The sequence below is a fragment of the Gekko japonicus genome, unplaced genomic scaffold, assembly GCF_001447785.1.
Source record: "Gekko japonicus isolate JY-2015 unplaced genomic scaffold, Gekko_japonicus_V1.1 scaffold1719, whole genome shotgun sequence".
NCBI classification, from domain to species: domain Eukaryota; kingdom Metazoa; phylum Chordata; class Lepidosauria; order Squamata; family Gekkonidae; genus Gekko; species Gekko japonicus.
In genome coordinates this window covers 239,045-254,546 of record NW_015159764.1, presented here as the reverse complement: position 1 = coordinate 254,546, position 15,502 = coordinate 239,045, and the positions used below count along the sequence as shown (strand labels likewise).

The following is a 15,502-nucleotide window of genomic DNA, read 5'->3' as shown; positions in this document are numbered from 1 at the left end:
CTGTGGATGTCATAGTCAACCTCTGGGATAGAAAAGCAATTTATTCAATTTATTCAATCACTCCTGGGCACCTTCTGCCTTTGGATAGAATCCATTTGGCTCCCTAGTATGTTAGGGAACTTAAAGCAACAAAATGTCAGTGACACAGGTTGAGAACACCAATGAAAAAAGTTCACTACAAATACAAACACAGGCTTTAGTTCATTTCAGAATCTACTCTGTGGGGAAGATAAGTACCTGTGTCCATACAGTACCATCCAGCCAGAACAATAGCAGTGGTGAAAACTCTGCTTAGTTCAAGTCTTAGTAATAGATCAGCTTGCCATGACACATTCATTAGACATAAGGGTAGTGCAAGTGATGGAACCTCCAATTAGGGATGGGCACGAACTGGCTCACAAATGAAAGTTCAAGATGAATCTTGGCTGGTTCGTGATTCATAAAGCAATGTTCACAAACTGAAGAGCTGCCATGAACTTCCACAAATTTTAAAGCAGTTAGTGGTGGCTTGTGGCTGTTCATGAAGAACAGAAATCACAGGGTTAAATGGCTCCAAGCCATTTAACCCTCTGCTTTCTGCTCCCCAACAAAAGTGGTGGGGAGCAAAAAGCAGGGTTCACTAATCAATTCAAACTGGTTCAGTTTGCAAACCAACCTCCCAGTTTGTATTGGTTTGTGGTTCAGTTTGTGGTGTGGCCACAAACTGAACCACAAAAAGTGGTTTGTGCCCATCTCTACCTCAGATTAGGAAGTGGCTTGTGGGTTCAAAAACTTGAGTTGGATGCTTTAATATTGGAAGTAAAGCTACTCATACCAGGATAACAACCCAGTAACCTGATTAAAATGAGAGTAATTTGAATGTGGGATTCACTGCCAGGGATGTAGTGATGGTCACAGGAATAAATAGCTTTAAAAGGGGATTTGATAGATTCATGGAGGATAGTCTATCAGTGACTACTAGCCATGGTGATTGAAGGGAACTTCTATGTTCAGAGGAACTGGTCAGCCACTGTGTAAGACAGGTTGCTGGACTAGATGGACTATTGGTCTGATCCAACAGGTTTCTTATGTTCTTAAATTTACCCTTAGTCTCAATAGGAAGCAGATTTTTTTCTTATAAATCTCCCCCCCACATATAAATTGTTCAGAGGGTGCACCCCTTAACCAAGAGAGATCTCAGTGTCCCTGCTCTATTGGCAACCCAACAGGAAGGGTTGGCTTTTTTCCTTACTGTGGCTAAGAGCGGCTGTAGTGTGCATGTGATTTGGATTGGTCAAAAAGTGCAGCTACTTAGTACTTTTACATGACGATGACAGTCTCTTAGGGATTACAGACCCTGAATCAGTAATTCTCTATCATAGAGAGAAAAGATCTGATCTTTCTTTATCACTGAAGTCTTGAATCTTATCTGGTCTGATGCACATGTGTCTACCATGGTAGTTGAGTTGCCTCTTCATACATTAATGGAGTACACAAGTTGAATCTGAGTACACAAGTTCCAACCCTGTGTGAGATGCAACACAATCCTGTGTGAGATGAAACACAGTCCAATGTGTGTCTGTTCCTGGTTTTTTCCATCTGTCTCTAGGGCTGCAGTGGGAGGCAGAAAGTGGACATTGTCATGCCCATCTAAGAAACCATAATTTTTTAGAAATGCATGCTTGGATACAGGCCATAGACTCTGCCCCACCCCCCCCAAGCACCCATGCCACCCCAGATCATTGAACATTATAGTACAAAATCAGAAAATCTTCCCAAAGTTAGTATAATGATGAGTGGAAACTGGAAATACCAAGCAGATATCAGCTGGGATAATGATGATTCTGATGTCCCTGATTTTGAGTTACTCCTTTCATTTGCTGGCCAAACCCTCACACTGCCCAGTTAATCAAAATAAGATGGCAAAAGGCCAAAATAACCACCAGATGGGAACACTTCCTCCTTTTCCTGAATGTTGGAAACAATTTTGTTCAGATTTGGAACATTTCCAGTATTTACAAATGGGTATTATTTGGGTCAGATCTTTATTAGTTTACTGTCACCTGTACATCCCTACTAAACATTTGTGTATAAAACCAATTTTCTCTTCTCCAATTTAAATGCCACTACTAATGCAGAGTGATTACCAGATATTACTAGCCCCCGATTGTTGAATCTGCTTCGATGAATATTAGTTACTGCAACCCAAGAATGTGAACAAAGTTCTTCTATATGCCCGGCTTGCCACTTAGCTGCTTGACCCTTGCCCTCGTTGGCTTGTAACATCCAGCCAAAAGGGAAAAAATCTGTTGGGTGTAGGAGGTCATAATTGCTTCCTAGAGAGAAGGAGCAGCCCTGGCTGCCTTTGTAAACCTCTAAAAAAATTACTGCACAGAAGGCAGTGCAGAAGAATAAATACAAAACATATGAAAGTCAATAGATAAAAGCCTGTATATTGTGTATCGGTCCCATAGCCCTGAGTAAGTTTAACATCCATAATACAAGATTGAGGATCTGGACAGCTTGGCTACAGGACTCCAATTTCAGTGCCAGGTTCAAAGACCCGTTTACTAAGCTTTCATTTCCCACATCAGTTTTTACAGTTCAAGCACTGTTAGACTGCTGTAAACACAAGAATGCCACTACGGGCCTGGGAAATATTATTTAAACTCCACTGCCTTTAACCACACAGACCAGCCAAGTCTCCAAGCTCCCTGCAGGTACGTGGCTGAGTTCCTTCCAATGGGGCTAACACTAGCAGAGCTTTACAAGGACCACAGTGCATGGGGGGGGGGAACAGCATAATAAAAGGAAACTATTTCACATCTCATTTGCAGCATAAATTCAGTGATTTGTGTATTGAGGTGTGTGAGCTCCCTTGGGGTGCTTTGCCTTGTTACAGCACATTATATATATAAACAACACAGGAACAGCAGTAGCATTAGTTCACCTCCTGCTCATATATGGAATAACAAAGTACCAGGCTAATAGAAAATGAGGTGATTAAAAAAATATTAAGCATTAAGTCACCCTCTATGGAAATATCCATATGTTCTAAGCACTCATCTTTAAGCACTGTGAAACAGTAACTCTCACTTTCTGTTATGCAGCCTGCTCTCACCTATTCCATTCCTTTGGCTTACAAAAAGCTTTCTTTACACCCATTTTCTCACAACCACGTCCCTCCCACAACCTCTAGTTCTATTTCCTTCCCTCTGCCTCTGTGAATCAGTCCATACAAAGCTCTAGTGTGGTTTCGGTTTCGAAGACTCGCTAGATGGTCGCACCTCATTGAGCTCCGATGGGTGCGTTCCATACCGAACCGGTAAGAAGGAAGACCGAACACATTTGGTTGTCCCTAGAGCCTCTGTAGGAGGAGTCTAGCCTGGGATGCGAAGAGAGCCACTCCCGAAGCTGCAGATGAAGGATTGAGGCTTCCTTTTGTCCCTAAAGTTTCTACCACACTGGGGCCAGCAATGGTGTCCAGAGGCGCACACCAATTCCAGAGTGAGCAAAGGATCAACTGAAGTGGAAGAATGTACCTTATTTTGCAGCGCCTAACTGATTTAAAACGTGAATGCTGAAATTCTTACTAAAAAGCATGTGGGGGAACGGATTTAAACACAAGCCTTAAACGTGAAGAAGGGGGGGAAATCCTTCTGGAGGGGGAGTAACCCTTGCCCAGCCTAACTAACCAAGTGAAAGGTTAAGGCAGAAAGCCGATTCAAGCTAAAGCATCCACCCAAACCCACATAGAGCTCAAAAAGTTTTCAGCACACTAGAGGAAGATCTCAGGCACTTAAAGAATTTTTTTACCTTAAATATAAACAATGTCGCGGCGAGGGGGAAGAATGGCGCCTAAAGCGAAACCTACGGCAGGAACTTCCAACACATCATCACTGTCTCATAGACCGGAAATGACCACAGACACTGCAAGCATGATCTCTGAAGCACTACACCCTCTGCTGGACCAAATGACAAATCTCAACAAAAACTTTGAAACCCTCCATAAAGAACTTAAGGAAGTCAAGTCCACAACAGAGAGGACAGCAAAAAAGCTGCAAAAAGTTGAACATAATACTAAAACTTTGAATCAATGAGTGGAATCAGCGGAAAAGGAAAAAAATTCAGAAAAGCAACAATTAATACAAATTCAAGTGGAATGATCTGCTTATATCCTTAGATTTCAAGGAGTTCCTGGGAATAAAGATGAAGATCTCAGGCAGATCTTAAGAGAAGGATTAGCACCCCTGATTAATTGTGAACCAAAAATATTGGATTTGGACACTGATATGGTCTATCTGATCTATCCAGAATTTGTTAAGAAAAATAATCTCCCAGGGAAATATATGTGAAATTTCTAAGAAGGGCAACAAGAGATTTGATTTTGAAAGCAACTAATGGGACTCCTTTAAAAATCCAAGACAATTAGCACTAGTTTTTCTCGATGTGGAGAAAGCCTTTGACAATGTAACTTGGGAATTCTTAAGATACAAATTGGAGACCATGGGATTGTGGCAATAATATTATGATGATGATAATGTCTATATATAAAGAACAATTTGCAAATATAATAGTTAATGGAGGTTTAACTCAGAACATACCTATTCAAAAAGGAACTCGACAAGGATGTCCACTTTTGCCATTATTATTTATCTTTGTAATAGAGACATTAAATGACTTGGTAAGAGAAAATTCGAACGTAAGAGGTCTTAAAACTAAAGAAGAGGAATTTAAACTTCAAGCTTTTGCTGATGATCTAGTATTCATTTTGGAAGATCCAATAATATTTACACCATACCTGCTTAATGTAATACAAGAATATGGCTCAATAGCAGGACTTAAAATAAATTTCAAAAAACCCAAGATCTTGACAAAAAACTGCTCTCAGGATTTGATAAACAAGATCCAGTCTCAATCTAATATAGAGGTAATCAACAAAGTTAAACATCTAGGCATCACCCTTTCAAGTAAAAATAGTAGCCTATTTGAAAATAATTACAAGAAATTATTAGAAGATATCAAGAAAGATTTACAGAAATGGCATGATTTACACCTATCATTTATGGGTAGAATTGCCACTTTGTAATGTAATAATCATAAATAAATCTTTAAAAAATCCAAGGAACAGAAATAAAGACTTTAAAAGACATTCCATTTGAAATATGAAAAAAGAGAAAGCAATATAAAAAACAATATTCCGACAAGGAAACTCTATCCAATATCAATGGCTTATGTTCGAAGGACTGACTTTCAATTACAAAGGGAAAAAAGAAAAGATTGACTCTTTGGCCAAGGCCAAAACCTTTTTGGAACTACAGCAGACTCCAGCAAAACCAATAAGAGAAACCTTGGACAATAATGCTACAGATGAAAGTGAAGAAAAAGCAAGTAGTGGCAGTTCCTACTCTACATCGGTTTCATTAGGTGACTTTATGGACTCTGAATCTGAACTAGGGGAGGCTGCCCCTAGATCATACAAAGTTAAACTGCCTGTCAAGAAGAAGAAGAAGCAGAACCAGAAGAAAAAACCTAAGTGAAGATCTGAGAACTTACTTGGCAAATTGTAATGAGATAACACAATATTATGTTATTGAATTTCATGCTAGTGATATTTTAGAATATTTACTTTGTAATTATATGTAATAGGGAACTCTGAAATTTATTGTAGACCTTTGAAGATCCTTGACTAATCTGTGGGGGTTTTTTAGATTAGATTGTAGTATGTAGTTGGTAGGATGTAGAAAAAAGCCATTAATTATTATTTTTTTAAGGCACTAGTGTGTAGGACTTACATGTGCCAGGTTACAGGAGTGTACCTTGGATCCATGTGCCTTGCCACTGTGCAGCAAATCATTAACTTCACTGAAATTGTGGTTACTTAATGAGTAGACCCATTCCATTTACTGAGAAAAAAGGCTGGCAGATCACATAACTGTCTGTTACTCTATCTCCTCCTAAATCAGATGTGCCACATTTTAAAAAAGATATCTTCTTGATCCCTGATAAGTATTAATGGTTCTCGGTCTTGTTTGAGATAAAGTCTGCACACCCTATAAGTAACCAGGCCAAACACAGCTCACTAGTGATGCATTATGGTTTACCAGGTGCATGAGCTGTCTATGTTTCTGCAATCCTGAGCAGTCAGGTTAATTGAGCAATAGGGGGAGCCATCATACATTGCTGGTGGAATGCACATCCTAGACCTGTAGACAGCTGCTGCTTAAAGTGCAAGAACATTAGAAAGGAAAATGATAACCTAACAGTGGTAGGCTGTGCCCCCACTCAAACAACCACGGAAGACAGCTTGGAAAAATGTAGGCTGTTTGGGCATCCTATATCATCCCCTATTCTTTCACCTCAGATACCACACTGGTAACACAATGATCTTGCAAGCTTTTGTAGTGATGGGGGTAAAAACTTAAAAGGCACGTATCAGATCACTGAGTTCTGTGGAATAAACTCCCAAACTGTTGGAGTCAAATTCATTCAACAAAAAGTGCTTGCTCTTGGGAGTGAGGGAGCTGTAGGATTTGTGAGCTAGTCCAAAAGGCAAAACTTGGGGGACAGTCTCCTGCCTTTGTTACACAACCCAAATCCTGAGTTTATGGTTGCTGTGGCAATCTTTATGGCAGCTCACATAGTAAAATCTTCAGGCATGTGTTTAAATTCAACCTACATTCTGTCTACTTTTGGGACAGTGTGCAAAGTGCCCCTTTTAACATAATAGACCAATCTTGCATCTAACCAGAGTTCAAGATAGAAAGACAATGGAGGATAGTCCGTAAAGCATTTGCATGCAGGTATTCAAGTCCATTTTGTTCAACAGTCACTGTTGCTCACCATAATTCCCACTTTACATGCTAGCAGCAACCAGCCATATGCATGTCTACCTCCCAACCAATTTCCACACAATTCCAAACTAAAATCTATAGTTTGCTGAGCTGCTCTTCCTTTATACGGCACTTATGATTTTTCATCTTTCAGATGCTGTGTTTCCTCTGTGAATAGCGACTCCGTCTATGTGATATTTGAATGAATCACTTCAGTACCTTTACCATAGTTCCTTCTTAGGTAGATTTGTTCTGAATGCCTTATTCACTGGAAATGCTCATAAGAACTCTGAGGAGCCTATTCTCTCCCCTAGTGAATACAGGGTGAGATGGCTGCATGTGACCTTAAAAGCAATTGATTTTGGATTTCAGAGGTCCTAACCAATTTTAATGAAAGACTGAAAATAACAAACAAAACTGCACATGGCCTTTCGTGTAAATTTAAGAATAAATGAGCTGCAAAGGGTATTTCTAATGTTAATGCATTGCTTTCTCGTGCCCATTCTGGAAAGGCAAAAAACAACTTCCATTCTGCCTCTTGATGTGGTCATTTGGTTAGTAAGTTTATTCCTTGGTACCCCCTTACTGATGACCTCAGACCATCTGAGCTCATGTGCTTTGTACACATCATACCATTACTGCTGGGTGACACCAGATTATAGTCACCCGGGCAGGGGTCTTGTTGTAGAAAAAGAGCTGCCGGAGCTCATTAGCATAACTCATTAGCATAACTTATTTGCATATGCCACACCCCCTGACATCACCGGAAGTGACAGAAGGCCACACCCCCTGACATCACCGGAAGTGTGTCAGAAGGCCTGGCTACTTACCCTCCTGCTTCATCCTCATTCCCAAACGGAATGAGGATCGAAGCAGAGGGCGGGGTAAAGAAGGGGGCGGGGCTTCACCACGTGACCGCCCCGCCCCCTAGAGGTTCTCTTCCGGAGCTCCGTACCTGAGAGCTCCCCCCCGACTAGAGCCCTGCACCCGGGTCACATCACAGATCACAGTGAATGCATGCACATTTTGTATGTACATGTGTACATCTGTTTGTATGAAAGAGCCAAGGTGTATTTACTTTACAAATGAAACCAGGGACCAGTACCTGGATAAATATCTGGTTTCAGTAGAAAAGAGCAAGAGTCCAGTAGCGCCTTAAAGACTAACAAAATATGTGGCAGGGTATTAGCTTTTGTGAGTCACTGTTCACTTCTTCAGATACCATTTCAATCACACATTCAGCTGTATATGCACTGAAAGTAACATGAAAATTACTCAGCACACACACACACACACACACAAACTCAAGTGTACTGTGTACACACATTATATGTGTGTTCACTGTAATTTGGGAACAGGGCGGGAGTCTGACTTTCCACATGTGTTCCACCCCAACTAGTGCCTGGAGAACAGAGCTGGGCCCAAGAAAATAGACTTTGGCCCTGAGAATTGGCTAAATTCAACAGATACTATCAAGATATACAGTACCATACAAGTTTTATTTCCCTCTCTGGGCAACCAGAGGCTATAAAGTAGCACACAGCAAGATTGCTTTCTTTGATATTCATGGTTATTGCATAAATCATCATGATTTCTTTTGGTGTTTGTGTAGCTACAGTAAAACACCCAGTGGGACAGCCACTGAGGTGTGTATATATTTAACATTTTCCTGTTAGTCTTTACCTAGGCATGGTATATCGAGATTCACAGGGGATGTAAATTCACTTCCTGTGATGGATGTCATGGGCAATATGTCAGTTTCACAAGCAGAAGGTGCAGATATGAGGTCTTAAAACATTGTCCAATCATCACTATTTCATCTACTCCCATTTCTACGTTAGTTCAGCCACGGCTCCCCCATCCTTCCTCACCTGGGCTTTTTTGCTTCTCTGTTTTTAAATTGTTGCCATCTTCACAATCCTGCATGTGTTTGGGTAAATCAATTTAAGTGTTATGGGGAACCGGGTCTTGTGAGCATACGTTGTTGCCCATGTGGTCCCAGGTTGCCTGCCCAAAGTGCCTTCTCTTTTCCCTACTTCCTAATTCACTGCCTCTGGGTTATCACCACCGCCATCAAGCCAGTTATTAGTACACATTCTGCCAGAGGATGTACACTTCCCAGTTTGCCCAGAGATGCCCACAAAAGAGACATTCACTTCATAACAACTCAACCTTCCCTCAGCTGACTGGCAGGGCCGGCTCGAGGTGTTTCTGTGCCCTAGGCGAGGCGCAGATGCCAACCTCCCGGTGGGGCCTGGAGAACCTTTTGCTGCTGCCTCCCCCTCTCCCCTGGGGGGAGAGGGGGAGGGCGGGTGAGCTGCGGCGGTGCCTCCTGCGCCCCGGCTGGACGTCCTCCTCCTTCTCCTGCTTAAAGTATTTCCCTAATTGCAAGCACACTAAGCATTCAAAAAGAGCAAACAATACAGAACTAAGAAAGCAGAGGTGATTGATAGTGAATAGAGGGACCAGTTACTGGTAATACTACCTGTGCTCACTTCAGCAGCACATATACTAAAACTGAACTACTACCTGCCCAGACATGCAGAAGTCCTTGAAGAAAATAGTGCCAACAGCTAGCGTTATGCGCTATAGGGGGGCAGGAAAAAAGTGTGTGTGTGTGTGTGTGTGAATGGATATAGACGTTGGAAAACAATGCTGACCAATAGGATGTCTTGAGGGGCTTGTCTCACGTGAAGACAAAAGATTACCTGGGCCAACACCCCAACACTATCTGCAGTCTTTAGTCATCTGAGCTCCCCCACAAAGGGTTGCAAGTAATGCCAGTGGGCATACAGATGCCCCTCAAGGGTCTAGACACCTGCTACTAGCCAGATAAAAAGGAATTTAAAAACCCTTCCCATGAGCCCCACCATTTGGAGTTGGTTTCCATCCTTGAGCCTTCTTCCAACACTGACACTAGGTAACAGGGTTTTCCCTTGGGACAGGGAGAATATAACCTACATTTTCCCTACCTTTTTTCACCAAACCATATCTCAAAGATGTACTGACCCTCCCTGCTTGTAGGTCCAATTTACTGCCCCACCAGATGCTACAGCTTTCTCTATGATTCTCCAGCTTGCTATAGTTCCCTTTTTGTTCACTGCCCTGCTAGGGACTCCTGCCCCTCCACTCCTACCTTCCTCCCCCAACTGCCCAACACTTTTTTCTGTTACCAGGTTTCCCCCCCCCCATTGTCTAGACACTTATTAAGAACAAATTAAGTCTAAGTGGATGCCAAGATTTTGCAAAGTGAATCCTTTTATTGGCTTTCCACATGTAAACAGCTAGTGTTATTACTGAACTGCTGAGAATTGCAATCTGCATAGTATTTAAGACTGAGCTGTCTTAGAAGATAATGATTTCTCATTTTCTTTCCCTACTCTGTATCTCACTTAGGACAATACAGTTACATTCTGTTTCAGTATCTATGTCCCTTCCCTTTCTTCTTTAGAGGGCTATCAATCCATGTCATACCTATGTATGCAGAGTCCCCCTTGGAGTCAGCATTGGCTTACAGATGTAGGCATACTTGCATGTATACTCCCTGATATGGGTCTCCTTTTGGCAACAAACCTGAGCTACTTGCATATAAATCAGCAAATAAATTATATCCCAAGTTTGATTCTGATTTCTTGGATCACCACAGACTACGTGAGGAGCTCTCTGAGGCAAATGAACAGAGCACAACACTGCAGAGGGAACTGGAAAAAATTGAATGAAGAGGAGTCAAGGCTTGAGGAAATCTTGAACGAGAAGAAAGCAGCCCGAAAGATTGTGGAGCGGCACTCTGAAGAGAGAGAAGCAGAGATGAAGAGACAACAGAAACTGAACCTGGAAAGCAAGGAGAGAACTGAGGAACTCGAGGCCAAGATTCAGGAGGAGAAACTGAAGCAAAGGAAGCAGAGAATGGAATTTGAGCAGCGACTGGAAGAGCTGATGGAGAAGCACAGGAGCCTCTGGGAGTGCTATGTAAGAAAGAAGCCGATGACTGAGGCTGACAAAGAGGTTTTGCTGGCCAAAGAGAAACTTATCCAGGAGAAACTGGCTCGTGTGCAGGATGAGTTGGATTTGCTGAGGTGCTCTCCCTTCAATGAAGAGCGGAGGTTTCTCAAGAGCCCCGCAGCAGCTTGTGCCATGGAACTGTTTCAAGAAGAATATAAGAAAGCGACAGAGTATCTGGAAACAACCACTAAGGAGAATTCTGATTTGCAGGAGAGGTGCAGGAGACTAAAAGCAGAACTGGAAAACCTAGGGGTACAGGATGGTTGCCCCAAGGAAGACTAACATCAGTTGCCCTTTGCTACACCTGAAGATTCAGTACAGGAGAGCTACGCTTACTTCATTGTTGGGGATGTCTGTCCAAGTCACAGATGGTGGGAGTTTTGCAGCCTGGAGCTTATAAACAGACAACTGGAATGCATGTCAAACATTGAAAAGGTCATTGGACCCCTGCAGTGATTGTAAGGCGTCGTACTTCAAATTGTTGTATGACAACATGCAGCGGAAACTTAAAAATACCCCTCTGGAAGTCTACCCCAAACAGATTCAATACTGCTGAATAAAGGCTGGAAAGAAAAAAGAAAAAAAGAGTACCTTGATGGTCTAGTTGCCCCACCCTAGAATTCCCCCTCTTTGTGTCCACCCCTCCTGTTGATGCAATGGCAGCCAGTAGACAGCAGAAAATTCTTGCTATCTCCTTCAAGCCTTCTTTACCTCCTGCTCCTCAAGCACCTTTGTTTCCCTGCAAGGTGCTTATAGCCCTCTTATGGACATTGTTCATAAGTGATAAAAACAGGACTGTGCAAGTAGTGTTCAAAAGGGACTAAACTGTGTGGTGACCCAAAAGTGATGGCAGTTACAGACACACACCCAGAAGAAGGAAGACTTCCTTTGAGATGATATGCCTACAGTTCCTGAGGTTACCTACCCTCTTACCTGCTGTAAGATGGACCAGCTCCCTAGCCACATGAAGCACTGAAGCCAGACAGATGCCATGCCAAGGCAGAAGAACAAAGACAGAGAATTCAAACTCCATGTGGAGTTCCTTCCTGCACACGTAGGCAACATTCCCCTTCCCCCACGCAGCCTCACCTAGCTGAAGCTACAGCCATGAGACAATAGAAGAATATCAATACTTAGACCCTTCCCTCTGAACCCAGTTCCAATCAGGATGCGTTTGGGGACAGACTAATAGGAAGTGTGCCAGGGGATGTGGCCAGCCTAGCCCACCCCCAAGCCCCCTCATAAAAGAGGGCAACCCATCATGCTTTCTTGACCTATACACCCACTGTACCTCCATGACTCTTGGTTAGCGCTGCCAGAGTCTCCACATGTTTCTGCTGGTTCAGGACATGACCCTATTACCCCATAGTATCTCTTATTTTCCCTAAGGATCGCTTCATCCCGCTGAGGACAGGTAAAGTATTACCCCTCAACGAATTATCCTGCTAATGCGAATGTGCTATCCTCTTCTCTCTAATTTTCCGAGATCTGTGAAATTGTGTGTGTTTGAATTGTTGTGTGCTTGTGAAATATCTTCAGTAAATGAAACCATTTTATACTGAAGTCAGTCTCTGAGTCTATTTCTGATGCGTCTGGGAGAAGCGGGACCCCTGTTTTGCCTATTGCTTTGTGTGATATCAAAATTCCCCATAGTTGTTAATAATTCCAGGCAAATTGGTGAACACCTTGAAAATTTAATATGCACCAGAATGTGCCAGGTGTCTGCATTTAGACTGTAATGCATGATGCACTGTGAGCCCTGTGGTTCCCAGAACACCATATTTTTCATGTGAGAAATTTGGAAAATTCAAATTTCTAGAGTGCCTCAGGTGCCACAGGTGCTATGCATTTATGAATTTGGGGGAAGGTAACAGGACGGAGAGAGGAAGCAAGAATTTCGTATCTGGCCAAGGCAAGGATTTGATGCATATTATGATCATCTCAGCTTCAAGCAGTTGATCAATACTTGGAGCCAAAGGATTACACATTGCAAAAGTCTCTCTGGCTTCTGTTTCTGACCTCTCCCCCTACTTCTGATTTCATTGAAGTCACTGTCAGGTAGGGATCTGCATTCAGCATTTCTGATCTGATTTAATACCCAAATCGCGCCTTTTTGGCATAATTCAGGCAATAGTTAAGCGGAATCCGATTCTCTGATCTGATTCAGTTTACCAATAAGAGAATCCTCAATTTTCAACTTCATTATACCCCATGGGGCCATTATAGTCAATAGCAAATCTCCTAGGGTATATGCATTGGGTTGGGGTGGAAGGGGTTTGAGGTAGAGGCACCAAATTTGCAGTATACCTGCTGGAGCATCTTTCCAAAAGAAACCCCATGTTTCAACAAAATTGGACCAGTGGGTCCAATTCTATGGGCACCCAAACAGGGTGCCCCCATCCTCCATTGTTTCCAATGGGGGGGGAATAGCAAGGCAATATAAGCTCAGCAGAATGTCCCAAAGAATCTCTGCAGTTGCAAGTGAAGCAGGGGCTTTTTTTTCAAGGCCAGCAGCAGAACCAGTTCAATTTTCCCAACAGAACCAGAAGAAGAAGAAGAGAAGAGATTGGATTTATACCCCGCCCTTCACTTGGAGTCTCAGAGCGGCTTACAAACTCCTTTCCCTTCCCCTCCCCACAACAGACACCCTGTGAGGTGGGTGGGGCTGAGAGAACTCTGACACAAACTGCTCTTTTTCAAGGACAGCTGTGCCACAGCTTGTGACTGACCCAAGGTCACATCAGCAGGTGCAAGTGGAGGAGTGGGGAATCAAACCCGGTTCTCCCAGATTAGAGTTTGTGCACTTAACCACTACACCAAACCAGTGCCACTGTGGCAGTGCCAAAACCCAACAGGACTAAGGTCAGATCTGAGAATATCTGAAGTAAGGGGGGCATTTCTGCAAAGACAGCAGAACCAGTGCAATGTACTATTGTCCAGAAGCAGAACCCAGTGCCAGCCTACTAGAGCTCAGCAGCAGAACCCAGTGCAATTGTGGCAAACGCCAGGCCAGCTCAGCAGGACTGATGTCAAGCACCAAATCCTAGCAAGGGGGAAGGGGGTTGCAGGACAGCAAAACCAGTGCAATAGTGGCTGCCCAGCAGCAGAATCCAGTGCCACTGTGACAAATGGCAGCTCAACATTACTGGGCTTCTGTATATTGGGCTGGCCTTTGTTCAGGTGGGCTAGCAAAAGTCCCTGCCCACCCTGCACTTTTGAGTGTTCTGCTGGGCTTCTACTGCCCTTGTTTCTGCCAATAAAATAAAATAAAACCCTGCTGGGATTCTCTGGTGTGACATTGGTTAGTTCTGTTGCTGCTACATTGGCACTGGGTTCTGTTGTTCAGCACTAGTAATTTAACACTGGGTTGGCATTGGCTTCTGCTGCTGGCACTAGACAGTGCACTGGTTCTCCTGTTCTTGCCAAAATGCCCCCCTTTCTTCAGAGATTCTCAGATCTGACCTTAGACCTGTTGGGTTTTGGCACTGCCATGGTGGCAGTGGTTCTGCTGGGCACATTACACTGGTTCTGCTGCCTGCCTTGCAAACATGCCCCCTCCCCACACACCACTTTCTACTGCACTCTCTGAGAGAATCTGCTGAGCTTGTTGTATTCCTGCCTTGCTTCCCCCCCCCATTGGAAACAATGGAGGATGGGGACACCCTGCCCATAGAATTGGACCCCCTGGTTAGGGGGCAGTTACACTACCAATTTGGTGTCTCTACCTTCCCTCCCCCCAAGCCCACTGAATTTACCCTAGAATGATTTGCTATTGACTATAATGGCCCCAATTGACTATAACGTTATTGACTATAACGACCCCAAGGAGCTGTGGTGGCTCAGAGGTTAAGACGCTGAACTGCAGGACCAGAAGGTCTGTGGTTCTGTAGTTCAAGATCCTAGTGCTGCATGATGGAGTGAGCTCCCGTCTCTGGCCCCAGCTCCTGCCAACCTAGTAGTTCAAAAGCAAGGAATTGCAAGTAGATAAACAGGTACCGCTTTGGTGGGAAGGTAACAGCATTCCGTGCCCCTTGGTGTTTAGTCATGCCGGCCACATGACCACGGAAGCATCTTCAGACAGCGCTGGCTCTTCGGCTTGGAAACTGATATGAGCACTGCCCCCTAGAGTCGGATTTGACTAGCTTTCAAGCAAGGGATACCTTTACCTTTATAATGGCCCCATAGAATATAATGGAGCAAAAAATGGGGGAGGATTCTTGAATTTTCCTGAATTCCAATCCAATACCAATAATGGAACCTGGGTTTTCAAGACAATACCAAATTTTTAAGGGTCGTAAAACCCTGAATCTGAAAAAATGCAATTTTTTCCCCGTGCACATCCCTACTGCCAGGTTCCAGAGAAACAAGTTGCCTCTTTGCATTAATTGTTTTCCTATTTGCTTTCATTAACCACAGAAAGGGGACTCCCTTGGTTTGTTTTTCCATTTGTTTAGAAATGAATGTGCATTCTTACATCCCAGAAGAAATCTCAACTCTGTAAGATTCTCAGCATGCATGCATGCCTTCCTCTCAACTACTCCTGTCTGCTATTCTATTTGAAGACAGTAAAAACTGAAGTGTGCTGTACTGCATTTAATGGAATGAGAGATCGCTTGTGACTGTGGCATACAGATTATGGATGTAGGAAGACCTCTCATTTAATTGAACTAGTACAGCAGACTTCACTT

General features: G+C 43.2%; 1 protein-coding gene across 1 annotated transcript; it reads left to right on the top strand.

Moving 5' to 3' along the window:
- The first annotated feature begins 5,213 nt into the window (after positions 1-5,213).
- SYCE1 (synaptonemal complex central element protein 1) lies at positions 5,214-11,096 on the top strand. Its single transcript, XM_015406146.1, is given in 3 exon segments — positions 5,214-5,515; positions 10,459-10,519; positions 10,521-11,096. Coding segments are annotated over 3 exon segments (939 nt in total).
- The last annotated feature ends 4,406 nt before the right edge of the window (positions 11,097-15,502 follow it).